The 15,647-nt window shown below is 42.3% G+C and overlaps 1 protein-coding gene across 3 annotated transcripts; it reads left to right on the plus strand.

The window, feature by feature from the left end:
• The first annotated feature begins 89 nt into the window (after positions 1-89).
• Positions 90-14,734, plus strand: klhl17 (kelch-like family member 17). 3 transcript variants are annotated; one of them, XM_085393670.1, is made up of 12 exons: positions 90-319; positions 3,892-4,156; positions 4,859-4,980; positions 5,090-5,311; positions 7,689-7,805; positions 7,910-8,141; positions 8,568-8,712; positions 8,929-9,096; positions 9,192-9,280; positions 9,430-9,503; positions 9,643-9,824; positions 12,322-14,734. In XM_085393670.1, exons 2-12 carry the CDS (start codon positions 3,943-3,945, stop codon positions 12,548-12,550), a joined length of 1,794 nt encoding a protein of 597 aa, XP_085249796.1. In that variant the 5' UTR covers positions 90-319; positions 3,892-3,942; the 3' UTR covers positions 12,551-14,734. The 3 variants fall into 3 exon arrangements, with proteins under 3 accessions (XP_085249796.1, XP_085249798.1, XP_085249797.1); XM_085393672.1 differs by having other exon boundaries at positions 7,910-8,123; XM_085393671.1 differs by lacking the exon at positions 90-319 and adding an exon at positions 356-1,095.
• The last annotated feature ends 913 nt before the right edge of the window (positions 14,735-15,647 follow it).

The raw sequence follows: 15,647 nt of genomic DNA on the forward strand, positions 1-15,647 counted from the left end.
TGTTTAGTTTTTGATGAAAGTAAAGTCGGCACAAATACAGTGAACAAATAATCAACTGATTATTTAAAACAAATATACGGTAGTGCGTTCACGGAAACCTCGAAATTTTCTTGCGCGTGCAAGATCGGACACTGTTTTGATGCAACACGTGAGGTTTAAATAAAATGTTCAGCTGCATTTACCAGACACAGGAAGCCAAATATCCAGAGAGGAGTACAGTATTTTTTAAACGTTACTTTGCACGGCCTCAAAGCTGGGCAAGCTTACAAACCGAAGGAAGTCACTGCTGTCATCGCATCGACACCGACGACGGCTGGTCGTGAGTACCCTGTGCTTTAATTTTTTTCAGGTTAGCTAACGTTACCTTAGCGGCTAGCTTCATAGACAGCTTATTTAGAATCACTGGCTATCTCACGTAGAGATAATAAAGACAGGGTGCTTATTTTACGTCAGTAGTAGGGTGATAAGTGTATAATTTGCACGTAAATAACGAGGAAAAAATTACAGAAGCTGTGCATTATTGAACACGTTTGTAGTTATGTTTCATTTTATTTTCCGGGCTAACCAAAACGGGGTATGTTTCATATTGTGGCCAATCACAGCGCGTCACTGAAAACTCCCCCTTTCACAGTAGCACAGACGGATACGTCGAACACACTTCCGTGTTCCGACAAGACAAAAGTGGTGGCTTAAGGTCGCGTGTGTCTGTGGGCTCGTAAACTGAACATTCACTGCATTAGTTTGCCGGTTGGTCATTTGAAATGACATACCGGTGTTTTTCAACCATGTCTTCCTTTTTAACGTATTAAAATTTAACAGCATGAGCAAGCCTTGCTACCTTCGGCTTCGACAATTACAGCGTCACCTTAACAGACCGATGTCAGCTTTCAGGCAGCTCTTTTTTTGCATTGACGTCAAGCACATACAGCACAAAACAGAGGCTTTCTTCATATTTCCTATGCTCGAGTCACAATATGGACCGATAAGTAGACGGTGATAGGATTTTAGAGCCTTCTGACTGCGACAGCTCTTCATTCATCTCCCCTTACCTCCTGGAACACACTGTCTTCAAGGATAACTGCAAAACAACCACCGGTAAAGCCATTATACATTCATTTTCTTTCCTATTGCCGCTGCTGCAGCTGACATATGCTCTTATTCAGTGCTGATGGAGTGGGGGTTGGGGTTTCCGTATATCACATAGTAATATTTGGATAGGAACATCCCTGTGTCCCCCAATGAAATTGTGCATTCAGCAGGATTGTGCAGGCACTATTTATCAAGGAGCAACTCAGCCTCTGTGTGGATACCAGCCAGGGTTTGGGGGTAGAGACGATAAAGGGAGAAACAAGCCTCAGATGAACAGGACAAGTGTTTCAGTTTGTTAGTTTAACTGTGACAGTTGTTTTCACATCTACCACAACATCCCGTGTTTCCATGTCTCATTTTCCAGCATTGTCTCTTACTATTCCCTTGGGCATGAGAGCAGATTGTTCCCTCATAGAGGAACATGGCTGGTGTGCGTGTTTTTGTTTTTTTTAATGGGCTATTGTGTTTTGGAAAATGGGACCCAGGGGTAGTAGCCAGGCAGCTGTGATGACATTTGAGATGGTGCTCGGTGGGATGGGGGAAGAGTGTTGAATTGAAAGCGACAGAGCCGTTATTAGGATGTACTGATCATAACAGGGAACTGCTTATTTGACAGTCATGTGAAACTTAACATAATCAGGAAAAATGGTACAATGGGTTTCAGCATTGAGCATTGCACTTCTTGGACTTCAAACTGGTCAATATTCTCTCCTGATGAGATTCTGCTTGTTGCATAATTGCTCTGATTAACTCAAGATTGTAAACCTCCTGTCATATGTCTAAATAAAGCATACAGAGGCTGTTTGTATGTGGTGGTTCAAAGGGAATGTTCCAGCTTGGTGTATTAAATAGATATCCTAAGGTATGTGTGGTTTTTATTTATTTGTTTAATGTGTGTGGCTGTAAGGTCCTGCAGGCAATGACCACACTTATCAGGGGTCCTGTAGTTTAAGAATCCTTCTTTATCATTAAAGTTTAAACATATATCACATATATTCCTTTATTTTCAATCATATAAGTTCTTCTACACCTGTGAATGCTCACATTAAATAACAGCAAAGTTTAAAATAATGACATCAGTCTAAGTACAGCTAATATATTTAAGCAAAAAAAAAAAAAAAAAAGTCTAAATGTGTGGTTACTGTGATTTCTTTTTCCACTTTTGGCTGATATTCTAAATATTGTCATCTCTGATACAGCACCTCTGGCTGTGAGAAGAGCAGCCCCACCAAACCGGCTGTTCAGACCGTATGTTTTGCGAAGAGCAGTCCAATCAGAAGGCCAGTCAGATCAATTGATTTAAAAGAAGAGCATGTAAAATAGTGTTTCGGTGTTTATCTGGGCCTGGGTCGTAGGGGCAGCAGTCTAAGCCGAGAAGTTGGTCTCTTAAGCCACATCCTACGATCTTATCCAGGGGAACATTGAAGGGTTCCCAGGCAAGGGAAGGAGCTTGAGGGAGAGCCCCTTGTAGCCACATTTTAATTATTCGTCTGAACGCAGGGCGAACCAGCGTCTGCTCAGTGGCTAAATACTTGCAAATCACTTGCCAGCAAGAATTCAGTGTTCCTCTGTTTCACACTCACATCCACTCCTCGCTTGTCAGGTCAGGTTTCAAATGGAAAAGATGGTAGTGATGTTGTGCTGGCTGTGTCCATCTTTCATATGTGTGTGTGTGTGTGTATATATGCATGTGTTAGTCCCCGTAGGGAAATTACTCCTCTGCATTTAACCCATTCACCCAGTGAAGCAGTGGGCAGCCACCAATGCAGCGCCCGGGGAGCAGTGTGTAGGGACGGTACCTTGCTCAGGGGTACCTCAGGGTAGTTGTTCAGTGGAGTCGAACCCCCGACCTTCCGGTCATGGGGCAACCACTCTACCTACTGAGCTATCCCTGCCCCCCCCCCCCCCCTTTTTTTTTTTTTTTTTTTTTTTAAATTAAAGGCATTATGTGTGTGTATGCGTTAGTCTGTGTATGCGTTATATACAGTTTATGGGATGAATTGTGGGCTCCAGGGTCCTGTTCATCCCAGATAAATAATCCTTTTTTTAGCTGCATTAGATAAATAAGAATTATTTGAAAGCTATTCTTCAAAGGTTACAAATGTGGAGCTGCAAATGAGTATGAAGGTTATATTTTTGATAGCGTGGCCTCCCCAACCCCATAGTCAGCTTCTGCTTATAAGCCTTTCACACTTTTAAGGTATCACTGCATCGGAGTTAGTGCATTATATTTTGTTTTGTTTAAGAATCAGTCTGTTCTTGGCCTGTGGTTTTCTACTCTTGCTTCAATCTGGTTTCCTCATCTGGTCACTACATATTCATCAGACAACAACTTCTAAGATGCTGCGTGATGACAGTTATGCAACATGCATAGTGTGTTCTTCCATTCAAGAGCAGAGTGGGGGAGTTCACAGCTAAATGTGGTCCAATTAAATTGCAAGTCAGGATGGATCACACTGATTTGATGGCAGGCTCATCCATAATGTCCATCTTTTGAAACTCTCTGGTGTGTCATAGTGAGATCTAATCATTCCTGAGACTGAATGTGAAATAATCAGGCCATCCATCCTACTACACTTTGTGATTGTACTCAGATTTCTGTCATGCTGGCAGGACTTCCTGTCATAGCCGACAGGATGGGTGCTATAACTGTATAATGATTGCCCAGGACACCTGTCATAACAGCTCACTCCCTATAGATAAGCAAAGCCAAGACTTTTGTCTACCCCCCAAAAAAAGGATTTTATTATGATGATGATATTAGTATTGGCCGACATTAAAAAGCTTTTCTTGACGTTTCAGTTGCCAAGAGTGCGGCCCAGGCACGAGCCCACGACCGCAACGTCAGGCACCATGATGGAGGGGGGCATGCAGCTGCTCAACCGTGATGGCCACAGCATCTCGCACAACTCAAAGCGCCACTACCACGACTCCTTCGTGTCCATGAACCGGATGCGACAGCGTGGCTTGCTATGTGACATCGTCCTTCATGTCTCCAACAAAGAAATCAAGGCGCACAAAGTGGTGCTGGCGTCCTGCAGTCCATACTTCCACGCTATGTTTACCAGTAAGTTCAGTCTGTGTTATGGACCTTGATGATGCATATACTGTATACTCTCCCTGAAGTTAACAAAGATGAGCAAGTGGCATGACAAACTCAAACTGCAAACTATTTTTCTCTGTTGTTTGAGTTTGTTTACATTAGAACTTGTTTTTGCGTGGGTGCGTGCCGTTATGGCTGTTCCATCCTTTCAGCATCATCGCTTCCTTCCACCTATTCCTGTCTGGGGCACAGGTGGTCATGTGAGGTGTGTGTAAGTCAGATTTCCTCCCAAACACTAGCCCTTTGTGAGGATGCTGTGTGTCTCCAGACAGTCATTTGCCTGGAGACTCAGCTGCTAGACTTCATGTCATCTGACAGAGTCCCTAATTAAGCTATTTTAACAGAAAACCTCAGCAGAGGTGTTTGTGAGGTTGTCTAACTATGAGTCGATGAAGCTCGTGACTGTTACTGTAGAAGCTCCAGGCTTAGTTCTGTGGGAGAGAGAGTGTTTATATCCAGGAATTTCAAAAATCTCACACACTTGAAACGACTGATTTAATAAACGGTAACAAATGAGCTGTGCTGACATTTTGCAGCAGTGCTGTAAATGCTATGAGATGCCATGTGTCAGTATGATTGAAGAGGGAGGAGTTTTGCTATCAGCTGGAGCTTTACTCGGTGTAATTTGTTAAAATTAATCTGATCTCATTCTGTGCGGCCACGCAGATGAGATGTCTGAGAGCCGTCAGACCCACGTGACCCTTCACGACATTGACCCTCAGGCTTTGGAGCAGCTGGTCCAGTATGCCTACACAGCAGAGATTGTGGTCGGGGAAGGAAATGTGCAGGTAGGCTTGACGTTTTAAGATTCACATACACAACTGCTAAACCACTTTTTTCTTTCTTTTTCATATGGCACAAAAAAATTAACAGACTTTGCGTTTCCACCTGTTGTAGACACTGCTCCCAGCAGCGAGCCTGTTGCAGCTCAATGGGGTGCGGGACGCCTGCTGTAAGTTCCTCCTCAGCCAGCTGGACCCCTCAAACTGCCTGGGCATCCGAGGCTTCGCTGACACACACTCCTGCAGCGACCTGCTCAAGTCAGCACACAAGTATGTCCTGCAGCACTTTGTGGAGGTGTCCAAGACTGAGGAGTTCATGCTGCTGCCACTGAAACAGGTAGGGGTGATGATTAATCTATCATGAATAATGCCAAAGCACAAAGGACACGCAGCAATGCTTACATCTATAATTTTTCCCCAGCATAATGTGTACACAAGCACAGCTTTTTCTTTTTTAAACCGCATCAACATGCCACGGGGAAGTTGTGTGCTTTTGACATTCACTAGAGAAACTTTTTCTCCTGCCTGTTTTCACTGTCTTCTGCAGTTTTGTCATCTGGCAAGTCGGCTAAGCCAAACTATCACTTATTCATTAGCAGGGCTCAGCGGTGGCAGCACTCTGGTTCCTGTCTGGGAAGTGGTAATTAGGCAAAGCCAGTGACATTTCCACAGCTGCTGTGCTGTTTAGAGAGCTAACAGCAGTGTTTGCTCCTCTGACGTAACAATAATGGTTTCTATTTTGGTTCAATTTTCTTTTGCTTGTTTTAACCAACGTTTTAAGAGAAATGCATCTTGTAGGTGTACCCATTTATTATTTTAGAGCGATGTAAGGAATGCTGGGCCTTGGGAAAGAATATAACCCTGGTCAAATGAGCTGCTCAGCAGCCAAACACTGCTATCAGTTACCTGTGAAGAGGGCAATGTTTGGCTAACAAGAACTGCAAAGTCCTTTTTGGAGTAGATCCCGAAGGAGTGAAAATATTTTTTAAAAAGTTGTTGCCCAAAATTGTAGCAGAAAAGGCAGAAACATACGCTAGCTTCTTACTGCAAAGTGATACAAAATCCAGCGGGACATCCTGGCATATTGTATTTGACATTTATGTGTTGGTATTAGTCTATTCCTGGCATGCTAAAGAATAAAGTAGTGCTGCTGTTGGGTTATTTAAACTTCCTGTTTCCTGCAGTTTAAACACACCTACCTGAGTACAAAGTTTACATGTTTTTATTTTTAAACTTTTAGAGCAATTCGTGGTTTTTTTTAAAAAATTGGTGTTCATGATATCAGACAGCTTCTAAAAGCCCACAGAGGCACATCATGTTTTTGTTTCAGGCAGGGGCTCACTGTAACATCTAAAGAATTGAGAAAATATATATTCTCTTAGATGAAATGTTTAAGAAGGTAACAGCAAATTAAAAGGAAGTTGAAGAAAATTAACAAACTGCTACTACCATCCCTTTCCTGTTATTTTCTCACTCTTTAAATAACAATTCCCACAGTCCTAAAGCGATGTTGTTCCACCAGAGTAACACACTAAGCATCCCTCTGTATCTGGCCTTCAAAGCCCAGAGACTGAATCTGCAGTGTGTGGGCACAGTCCATTAAAACACTGAAACTTAAGCTGCATAAAAGCAGATTAAAAATAGGCCATTTTCTTCATTCCTGTTCTTCTGTCTCTCTCTTTCTCTTGGCTTACTCCACTGTCGTGTCTGCAGCTGTTCTGTGACTGTCATAAATCTGCACCAGATCAGGATTTATGTACTGGCTGCTCTACAGGACTCCAAGCTCACAGAGCTGTGAAATATGCCCCATATTTCTTCTGATGTTCTCTGGAGGAAGTGGCAAGGCACGACAGGATTGTGACTTGCCAAATTTGGTGATGTAGAGTCGTATGCGTGACATTTTGAAGACAACAGTCGACAGATTCCTCCTAATTACTGCGTTTAGCTTATGAAAACATGAGTACTTTGACACAGTGGCGCTCATATGTCCCTCAATCGTGCTGCCATGCTATGAAAAGGCAGTAAAGGCGTTTTTCTCCATATGCACCCACACATTCTGGAGTTAATTTGATGCACTATGTGCATGCAGTGGTAGGAGGGACTGCAGGGTGGGGCAGTGGCATCAGCAGTATTTCTGTGTGTGACTCTGGATTAGAGGAGGCTGTTCCTGGGAGGGTTTTGCTCTGATCTGGCCAGGCAAGACAGCAGCAGCAGCAGCTGGCTTCCTTGGTCCCACCCAGCCCTGCCAGCTTAGGCTTGGGCTGGGAACACTGCCAGCCAGCCACTCAGAGTCCAGCATTCGTTGTGCCACAGATGCACAATTGAAGAAGTGGTAGCTTAAACTATTACGTAAACTGTATCACGGCTCACGTGCACACACACAGGCTGTAATATAATGCACAAGCGAAGTGTGCACGATGTCAGAGTCGTGCTTTATTGAGTCATCCTTTCTTTCATTTTGAATTGAGACAACAAAACAAAAGGAGATGCAAGACTTCAGCTGAAGTCACCATATACAGGAACTAACACGGTCTGTGACCCATGCAAATTACTTCCTGTGTGCCGATTTCTACAACCACAAGAAAGTATTCTGCAAATGCTTTTCAACGGTCCAAGTTGATACACTATGATTTAAAAAAAATAAAAGAATAATATAAAGTTGTAAGCGATAGTATAATTTCACTCTTCCTATATGCTTTGTCTTTGCGATCCAGGTCCTAGATTTGATCTCCAGTGACAATCTCAATGTGCCATCTGAGGAAGAAGTGTACCGAGCCGTGTTGAGTTGGGTAAAACATGATATAGATGGACGCAGGCAACATGTACCTTGGGTAAGTCGTTTGGGGTGGGTAACATGGAAACCATTCCCCTTTTTGTTGTTTAACTCTATGTAGCGCCACCCGCTCATCACCCACTCTCCCACTGTCTTCGCTAGCTGATGAAGTGCGTGCGGCTGCCATTGTTGAGGCGAGACTTTCTGATGAGCAACGTAGACACGGAGCTGCTGGTGCGTCACCACTCGGAGTGCAAAGACCTGCTAATCGAGGCCCTAAAGTATCACCTGATGCCGGAGCAGAGGGGTGTCTTAAGCAACAGCCGGACGCGCCCACGACGCTGTGAAGGCGCCAGCCCTGTGCTCTTCGCCGTTGGTCAGTGTGCATCTGAAGGTACCCATTAGGGTACACTTGGACCACACACATCTCTAGCTCACCAGTCACTCATGATTTTTACAAATGCCAGCATTTTTTTATTCTGTGTGAACTGCATGTTGGAACTTGAATAGTGCGCCTGTGTACACACACACTCACACACACACGTCAGATGTGTCTCCATCGACTGTTTCCAAAATGAACAATCTGACCTTTACACCCACTATGATTGGAGGCTGTGAGGCTCTAATACTTCTCCTCCCTCATTTTTAACTTCTAGCGTTGCTGTTTGGAATGACTGTAAACACATTTCATTTTCACTCCTTTTAAAAACCCGAAGTTGAAGTCCTCGTTTTCTCATGTCACCATCCTCCTGATGACATTTGCGTTTTTGCTCAAAGCATTTTTCCTCATTTTTTTTAGTGTATGTTTGTTCTTTCCCAGGTGGTGGCAGCTTGTTTGCTATCCACGGAGACTGCGAGGCGTACGACACCAGAACAGACCGTTGGCACATGGTGGCGTCCATGTCCACTCGGCGGGCACGGGTGGGCGTGGCAGCAATTGGGAACAGACTATACGCTGTTGGAGGGTAGGTGATAATAATCGCAGCGTTTGACCCTAAAAAGTTATTTGTTACTCAAACATTACATTGTGTGATTTGAGGGGAAGCAGAATTTGTGGATAATTTGCATTTGCTCGATAAGCTGGTGAGAGCTTTCTTCCATGCAAAGCAACTTTTTATCTTGTATGTTCACCGTTTGTTGCAAAGTTGTGCATTCATTTATATCCGTGTCGCTCTCTTTAGCTATGACGGCACCTCTGACCTTGCAACCGTGGAGTCCTATGACCCTATCACTAACTCCTGGCAACCTGAGGTTTCCATGGGAACACGACGGAGCTGTCTAGGCGTAGCTGTCCTGCATGGCCTGCTGTACGCTGCGGGGGGTTATGATGGAGCTTCCTGTCTCAATAGGTATGCACAGCCTGTTATTATGCTGATGATTACTGATCATTTTAAGCTGAATTAAATACACGTGAGCATCTGTCTTTTTTCACCTCTTCTTTTAGTGCGGAGAGGTACGACCCTCTGACCAGCACATGGACCTCAATTGCTGCTATGAGCACTCGTAGGAGATATGTTCGAGTAGCAACTCTGGGTAGGTACTGGCAAAAAAAACCAAGCTGTGCTCCTGTATTTACTTTTCACTGTTTGTATTTTAATAACTCACATCAAGAGGGAGTTGCCATCTCGGTATGCGACCGCTAATATTTACATTCTCAGTATTTACTCCCTTTTCCCCTCCAGATGGCAGCTTGTATGCGGTGGGAGGTTATGACAGCTCCTCACATCTCGCAACAGTGGAGAAATATGACCCCCAGGTATACAGCTGTTAAATTTATCATTAGAAAAACTCGTCTGTTGCCAGGTTTACCTAGACTGGATGCTGTAGACAGAGTGAAACGGTACAAATGAATCTGCTGTGTGAATATGTGCTCGGTCTCTTGATTGGCTGAATAGAGCAACACGTGGACCGCCATCGCCAACATGTTGAGCCGACGCAGCAGTGCCGGGGTGGCCGTGCTCGACGGCATGCTTTACGTCGCAGGAGGCAATGATGGCACCAGCTGCCTGAACTCAGTGGAGCGCTTCAACCCCAAGACCAACACCTGGGAAGGAGTTGCCGCCATGAATATACGCAGGTTAGCCACATTTACAAAGAGAACAGAGGTTATGGTTTGTTTTTTTTTACATTATGCTGCACCGTAAGAGGCAGAAAGAGAAGAGATGAGAAAAAAATCTGGGATGAATTCAAGGTAATAAATTAAACACACCTTTAGCCAACTGAGCCAGCAGGATGACCCAGTTCTCCCTTTACGCCTGCATAACTTCAGCTGGGAGTGAAGATTATGGAAACAGCCTCTGTGGGTTTTTTTTGTTTTGGTTTTTTTTAGCGCTGTCCAGCTTTTATCCTTATTTTTGTGCTTCTAACAAGCACGACACCTTGCTGAAAGGATTTGAGAAGCACCACAAGCCAAGCCTCAGTTTTACTCTAACCTAAATAAAGAGATAAAACCATCTTCTTTGAAAAGCTGAAAAAATATCTGTAGCTCTGTCTGTATGTAGCTTGTCAGAATAGTATCTCGGCTGCAATTAGTTCGCTGTGTGCAAAAGGCTCGGGTGTCGGGGCATTTGGAGGATTTTTTTTCCCCTTGTGCTGCCAAAACCTTCTTAAGGCATAAACATCAAGTGGCCTATTTTCCACAACAGAGTTTTTATGTTTTAATTTTCTTAGAAGATGAAAGCTGAAACTCATCTTGCAAGTGATTATCAACAAAGGCATACGTGCACGCACGCACGCTCGCAGCATTGTATTGTCACAGGATCTGCAGCAGGGAGGAAGATTTGGAGATGTAGCTGTTGAGGATTTGTGATAGCATCGGCAGATTTGCTCTTTCCCAGGGCAGACACACTTATGCATCCGCACACGCACACTTGGTTATGTATGAGTCAGTGTGTTGTAGGAGCAGAAAAACCTGACAACAGTTGACTGTGCAGCTCCATGAATAACCCATGGCATTAATCAGCTGTGTGCCTTGGAGTTCTTTTCTTATCCAGTTGCTGAGAGGCTCCATTTCCACAGTCCAAAACAATCACACTGTACTGGCTACTAATGTGTCACACGCTATAGCCACTTCTAACGTGTGCTGGTGTGGGAGACATTGTAGAATAATAGTCTTGTCCAAAATCATCTCATTGTGTTACGGTCACGACGGGGATATTTGAAATGAACATTAAAACCAAATTTGTTCCAAGTCCTCTTTAAGCGCAGAAAATGTTTCTTTTTTAAATTATTTATTTTTTACACCGATCATTTGCTTTGATTAAGAATTAAGTATAGATGTTCAAAAAGTACTGCTTTTTAAAGGTCTGTGCCATGTCAGGTTGCTTTAATCCCCAAAGCTAAATATTAAACAGAGTTGTGTTACCCAAGCACTGCAACAGGCTCATATACACATTATGTTACATTAAGGTTTTTGGTAGCGACAGTCCTGTGTGGTTTTTGAAACCCTCTTGTAGTTTTTTTTGTAAAAGTTCATGTTTGACTCAATAACTGCAAGGTGTCCAGGTCCTGTGGTTGCAAAACGAGCCCCAATCACCACCCCTCCACTACCATGCTTGACTGTGGCGTGAGATGTTTGAATGGATATACCGTGTTTACGGCAGTAATTTTGTCTGTCCAAAGTTCATTGTTCCTGAAGTCTTGTAGTTTGTTTAGGTTCGTCTTTGCAAACCAAAGCCATGTCACCTGGTTCTTTTTAGAGAAAATCGTTCCAAACAAGCCGCACGTGTTCACATTTTTAAATTTTACTGTCATAAACTTTAACATTTAACATGCTGAGGCCTGCAACATCTGAGACAAAGTTCTTGTATTTTTTATTTATTTTTTTTCACGGCCTGACTTTTATGTGAATTTGCTGGGACATCTTCACTTGGGCAATTGTGGCAATGTGTTAACAAACACCTGAATGCTTCAGGCAGCAAACTGCCAAACGTTGCTGCTTTTATAGAGGTGCGCAAACTTGCTGATGATCAAAGTGCAATTCATCATCAGCACCTGGCTGCTGCTTAGCTTATTTCCTGTGGAAGCAGTAAGGGAGTGCTTAACCATAGGACTGCACAGAGTCGTGTGAAAAGCTCTGTAAACAGCTTGTGTATATGATTATATAACATCTATAGGTAAGAGACAGCAGAAACTTTCTGGTTTCCACTTTTATCTTAAAATTTGAGTGGCATTGACTAATGGCCTTTGAGGAGGCTTTGGTTGCATGTCTGTGTGGAGAGCAAATGAGAAATGCTAGATGCCAAATTTCATCTGATAACTATTGGACATTGTCTGACGCTGATTCATTTTCATTATCCTTCTATTTTACTTTTAAAAAGAAACGATGGAGAGAAAATTGGCAACACCACAAGTCCCCAAAATTGACAGTTTCATCCAAAGGCTAAGCCAGTACACTGGTCATTGGGTGTCCCAATTGCTTCTCTTCTCTTTGAACACTGCAGCTTTTAGCTGTGGTTTCAGACCACATGAATTTGCTATTTGTTTCTTTGTCCGTTTCAGCAGTAGCGACTTGCACACATCATATTAAATATATGTGAGAACTTACACATTTAAATAGTCTTTTTCCCTTCCAGGAGCACTCATGACCTGGTGGCAATGGATGGCTGGTTATACGCAGTGGGAGGCAATGATGGCAGCTCCAGTCTCAACTCCATTGAAAAGTACAACCCACGCAGCAATAAATGGGTCGCAGCCTCCTGCATGTTCACACGGCGCAGCAGCGTGGGTGTGGCTGTGCTGGAGCTCCTGAACTTCCCGCCACCTTCCTCGCCCACCCTCTCGGTTTCTTCCACCAGCCTTTGACACGGGGTCATTGTTTGGCTGACCTCAGCCTCTGCTGCTACAGCCCAGACTGGCTCTGGGAAGAGACGCAACTGCTCTGTTTGAAACAAAGAAGATGAGGAGGAAGAGCGCTGGTGGTTGGACAGGTAAATGTGTGGAGGCGAGGGGAACAGATGGGCTGAAGCCTCGGTGTAGTGTGCTTCAGAATTAGTGGCAGTTTTGGTGAAGATTAGTGCACCAGAATTAAAATACAAACAAACATGCTGGTAATGGATTTAAAGATCTATGTTGTTTTCACTGATTATAGGAAACTGTAATGTACAGTATTTCACAAGTAAATTTTTTATTATATCAACAAAAAGTCCTTTTAAAAAATCAACAAAACTTTCAGTTTTGTGCATTTGCAGCTTCAGATACATTCTTAGCCTCATTGATTATATTAATTTGAGGTTGAATGAACAAAAACTGGGCTTACTGCATTGCATGTTCTAAATTTCCTCTAACAATCTGGCTGTTTTCAATATTCCCCTTAATTCTGGACTACACTATATCTGGCCTTAGTACCTCCACTGTATAGCCATAAAGATACCGGCTCCCTCCCATATGTGAACATTGACCAATCGTTCTTCAAAGCTCCACTTTTAAAAATAAATAAATAAATAAAAATAAAAAAATTTCCCACCGCTCTGGTGTTTGACACACCTAAAAACACGGTGGCCCCTTAATTCTGTCGTGTGTGATGTACATGTATTTGGTTTGATGTTGCGGTCTCGCTGCAAGGTTTTTCTTTGACACCCAGAGGTTTTGCAATAATGTATTTAAAAAAAACAAAAGAGAGAGAGAGAAAAGCTGAATGATTTATTTTGGAATGTAGATTTTTACTGGTTGTACCATGCATGTTTATGTACTGGCACCAACAAGATAGGAAAAAATATATATATTGTAGTGCTGCTTTGCCACACTAGGTGGCAGTAACAGGCAATGTTGTAAACCCTCACTGCAAGAGCGCATGGACACCAACAGCATAGAAAAGCTAGGCCCTCAAAACTGTAAATGAGTTTGGATCCATTTTCTTTTTTTCTTTTTTTAAAGATATAAAACAGAGATGATAAAGTATATGTATTTATAAAAATGTATAAATGCTAATATATATTCTGTTTTAAATATGCTTAGGGAGGAAAGGAGATCCGACCTATGCCTACTTCAGAGTGTTTTTAATATATTTATTTAGATGTGTGATGTGCATATCATCAGTGGATATGACAAAGAATGTCTAAAGCATGAGAGGGGTAGAGTTTCTCCTGTTGCATCTCGAAATGCGGCCTTCGTTTTGCATTTCTAAATATTTCTTCACTGCCATAAGCATGACCGCATTTGACACTGCATTTGTGACAAAGGCTTTAATCGCTCGCAAACCTGCTGACCACTCAATGAAAGAAATCTATACTGTTTTTAATCCTGCTTCTTGATCAGTTTTTTCCAAAAATGTGGAAGTGGATATCATCCTGGAATTCAGTCAAAGCAGAAAGGTCTAGTTTAGCTTCAGTATGCCAACACTTGACACTAATCAGTAATGTTGTTGACACTTGGTGCTGTCATATTCCCTTTTTTATTACCTCATCATATATGCCGTATGATTAACCACAAATATAATGTCACTGAACCTGTTGTGGGTGATTTGGGAATCTCACCTGCATGTCTAAAGTAAATGGGACCTGGGTTCATTTCACGTGTCGTGCAGTGTTAACCTTTCCAAACTTCTGAGAAGTTGCCTTTTTTCCTTATTTTGAAGGATTTTTGTTGAACCTTTTCTGTTTATCTAAAACAACCTTGCGTTTTAATTTCTGTGTAAGTGCGGACGCTCGTAGAGTTGGAGTCGTGATGGCCTTATAGAGACGCTGTGATGAAGTCGATACAAGGCAGGGACAGACTTTAAAGACAAAAGGTGCACAAAACCACACAAGACTTTAGCCTCCATTCTGTGGATCCAAATGTACATAGAAAGATTGCTTAAGATATCTTACATCTATTTGTGCAATTTTATGTGACTGTAGCTTCTTCTTTTTTTTAAAGTTTGTGTTAAATGTGGTGATATTTATTTATGGTATGTTTCTTATTTATGATGGACTTTAAAATGTTGGATTTTGCACTGTTGCCAAATGGAGCAATACTATACACTTTAAAAAATGAATAAACATGTTTTCAAAGGTGAAAATTGTTCTGGTGATTTCAAACACACACAGAAACAACTGGTTGCAAGTGACATACAAAATGAAAAGTTGTAACTGAAGAGCAAAGGTTTACCCGTCCATGTATAAATGGTCCCTACAGTTGTGTCCATAAATTATTGGATAGTTCACCACCGTGCATTTTTAATTAAACATGTGACTGACGTGCAGACTCTCAGCTTTAATTCAAGGGGTTTAAAGCTTAAAGGCCTGGCAGACCATCTGCATGTGGTGATGTCCATGGGTCCTAGACTTCAGGCTTTCAGTGACCGCAAAGCATTATTAAACAGGAGTATTTAAAAACTATCCTTATAATTAAATAATAAATATTTAATTATGTTAAAATTATGTTAGTTTGTCAAAAAATGTCTGTAATTCCTAAACAGGTAATCATATTTGATACAGGAGTTTTTGAGAGTTCTACATCATCAAAAATAAAATAAGGCAGCAAATATGATTCATATTAAAACTTGTTTATACAGCTCGTGTACTGCACTTCATTTTAAAAGTCCACTGTGGTGGTGTGCAGAAGAAGAAATGCAAAAATTGTCTTTGTCCAGGAAATTATGAAACCTAATTGCATGCAAATATTTATTCTTTAGCAACGGTGTACTCGATACCATCACATGTAAACAATGCAGCTCTCCATTTATCAAAGACAAACAACAACAAAAAAAGGCATGACGTTTATGGCGCTGGGAGCACTGTGACACTCGGAATAGTAGGTGTATGTTGTTTCCTAATAAAAACTGACTGACACACACACAGAGTAACAGTTGTGTTTCTAACAGTTTGTTGCTAGGATCACTCTACACAGTTCTCTGGTCCATTCCCAACATACTGCTCTTTCACAGTGATCTACGTGGACAGCTGAGCACTCTCACTTTACC

The sequence above is a fragment of the Rhamphochromis longiceps genome, linkage group LG20 (genome assembly GCF_057381845.1).
Source record: "Rhamphochromis longiceps isolate RC_006_pf linkage group LG20, R_longiceps_female_GT1.1, whole genome shotgun sequence".
NCBI classification, from domain to species: Eukaryota; Metazoa; Chordata; class Actinopteri; order Cichliformes; family Cichlidae; genus Rhamphochromis; species Rhamphochromis longiceps.

Bases quoted from the DNA above. Each gene is read 5' to 3' on its own strand.
- klhl17 (XM_085393670.1), top strand. From the start codon at position 3,943: ATGATGGAGGGGGGCATGCAGCTGCTCAACCGTGATGGCCACAGCATC. The intron at 4,981-5,089 runs GTAGGCTTGACG...CACCTGTTGTAG, and splicing joins TCGGGGAAGGAAATGTGCAG to ACACTGCTCCCAGCAGCGAG. The intron at 7,806-7,909 runs GTAAGTCGTTTG...TGTCTTCGCTAG, and splicing joins GCAGGCAACATGTACCTTGG to CTGATGAAGTGCGTGCGGCT.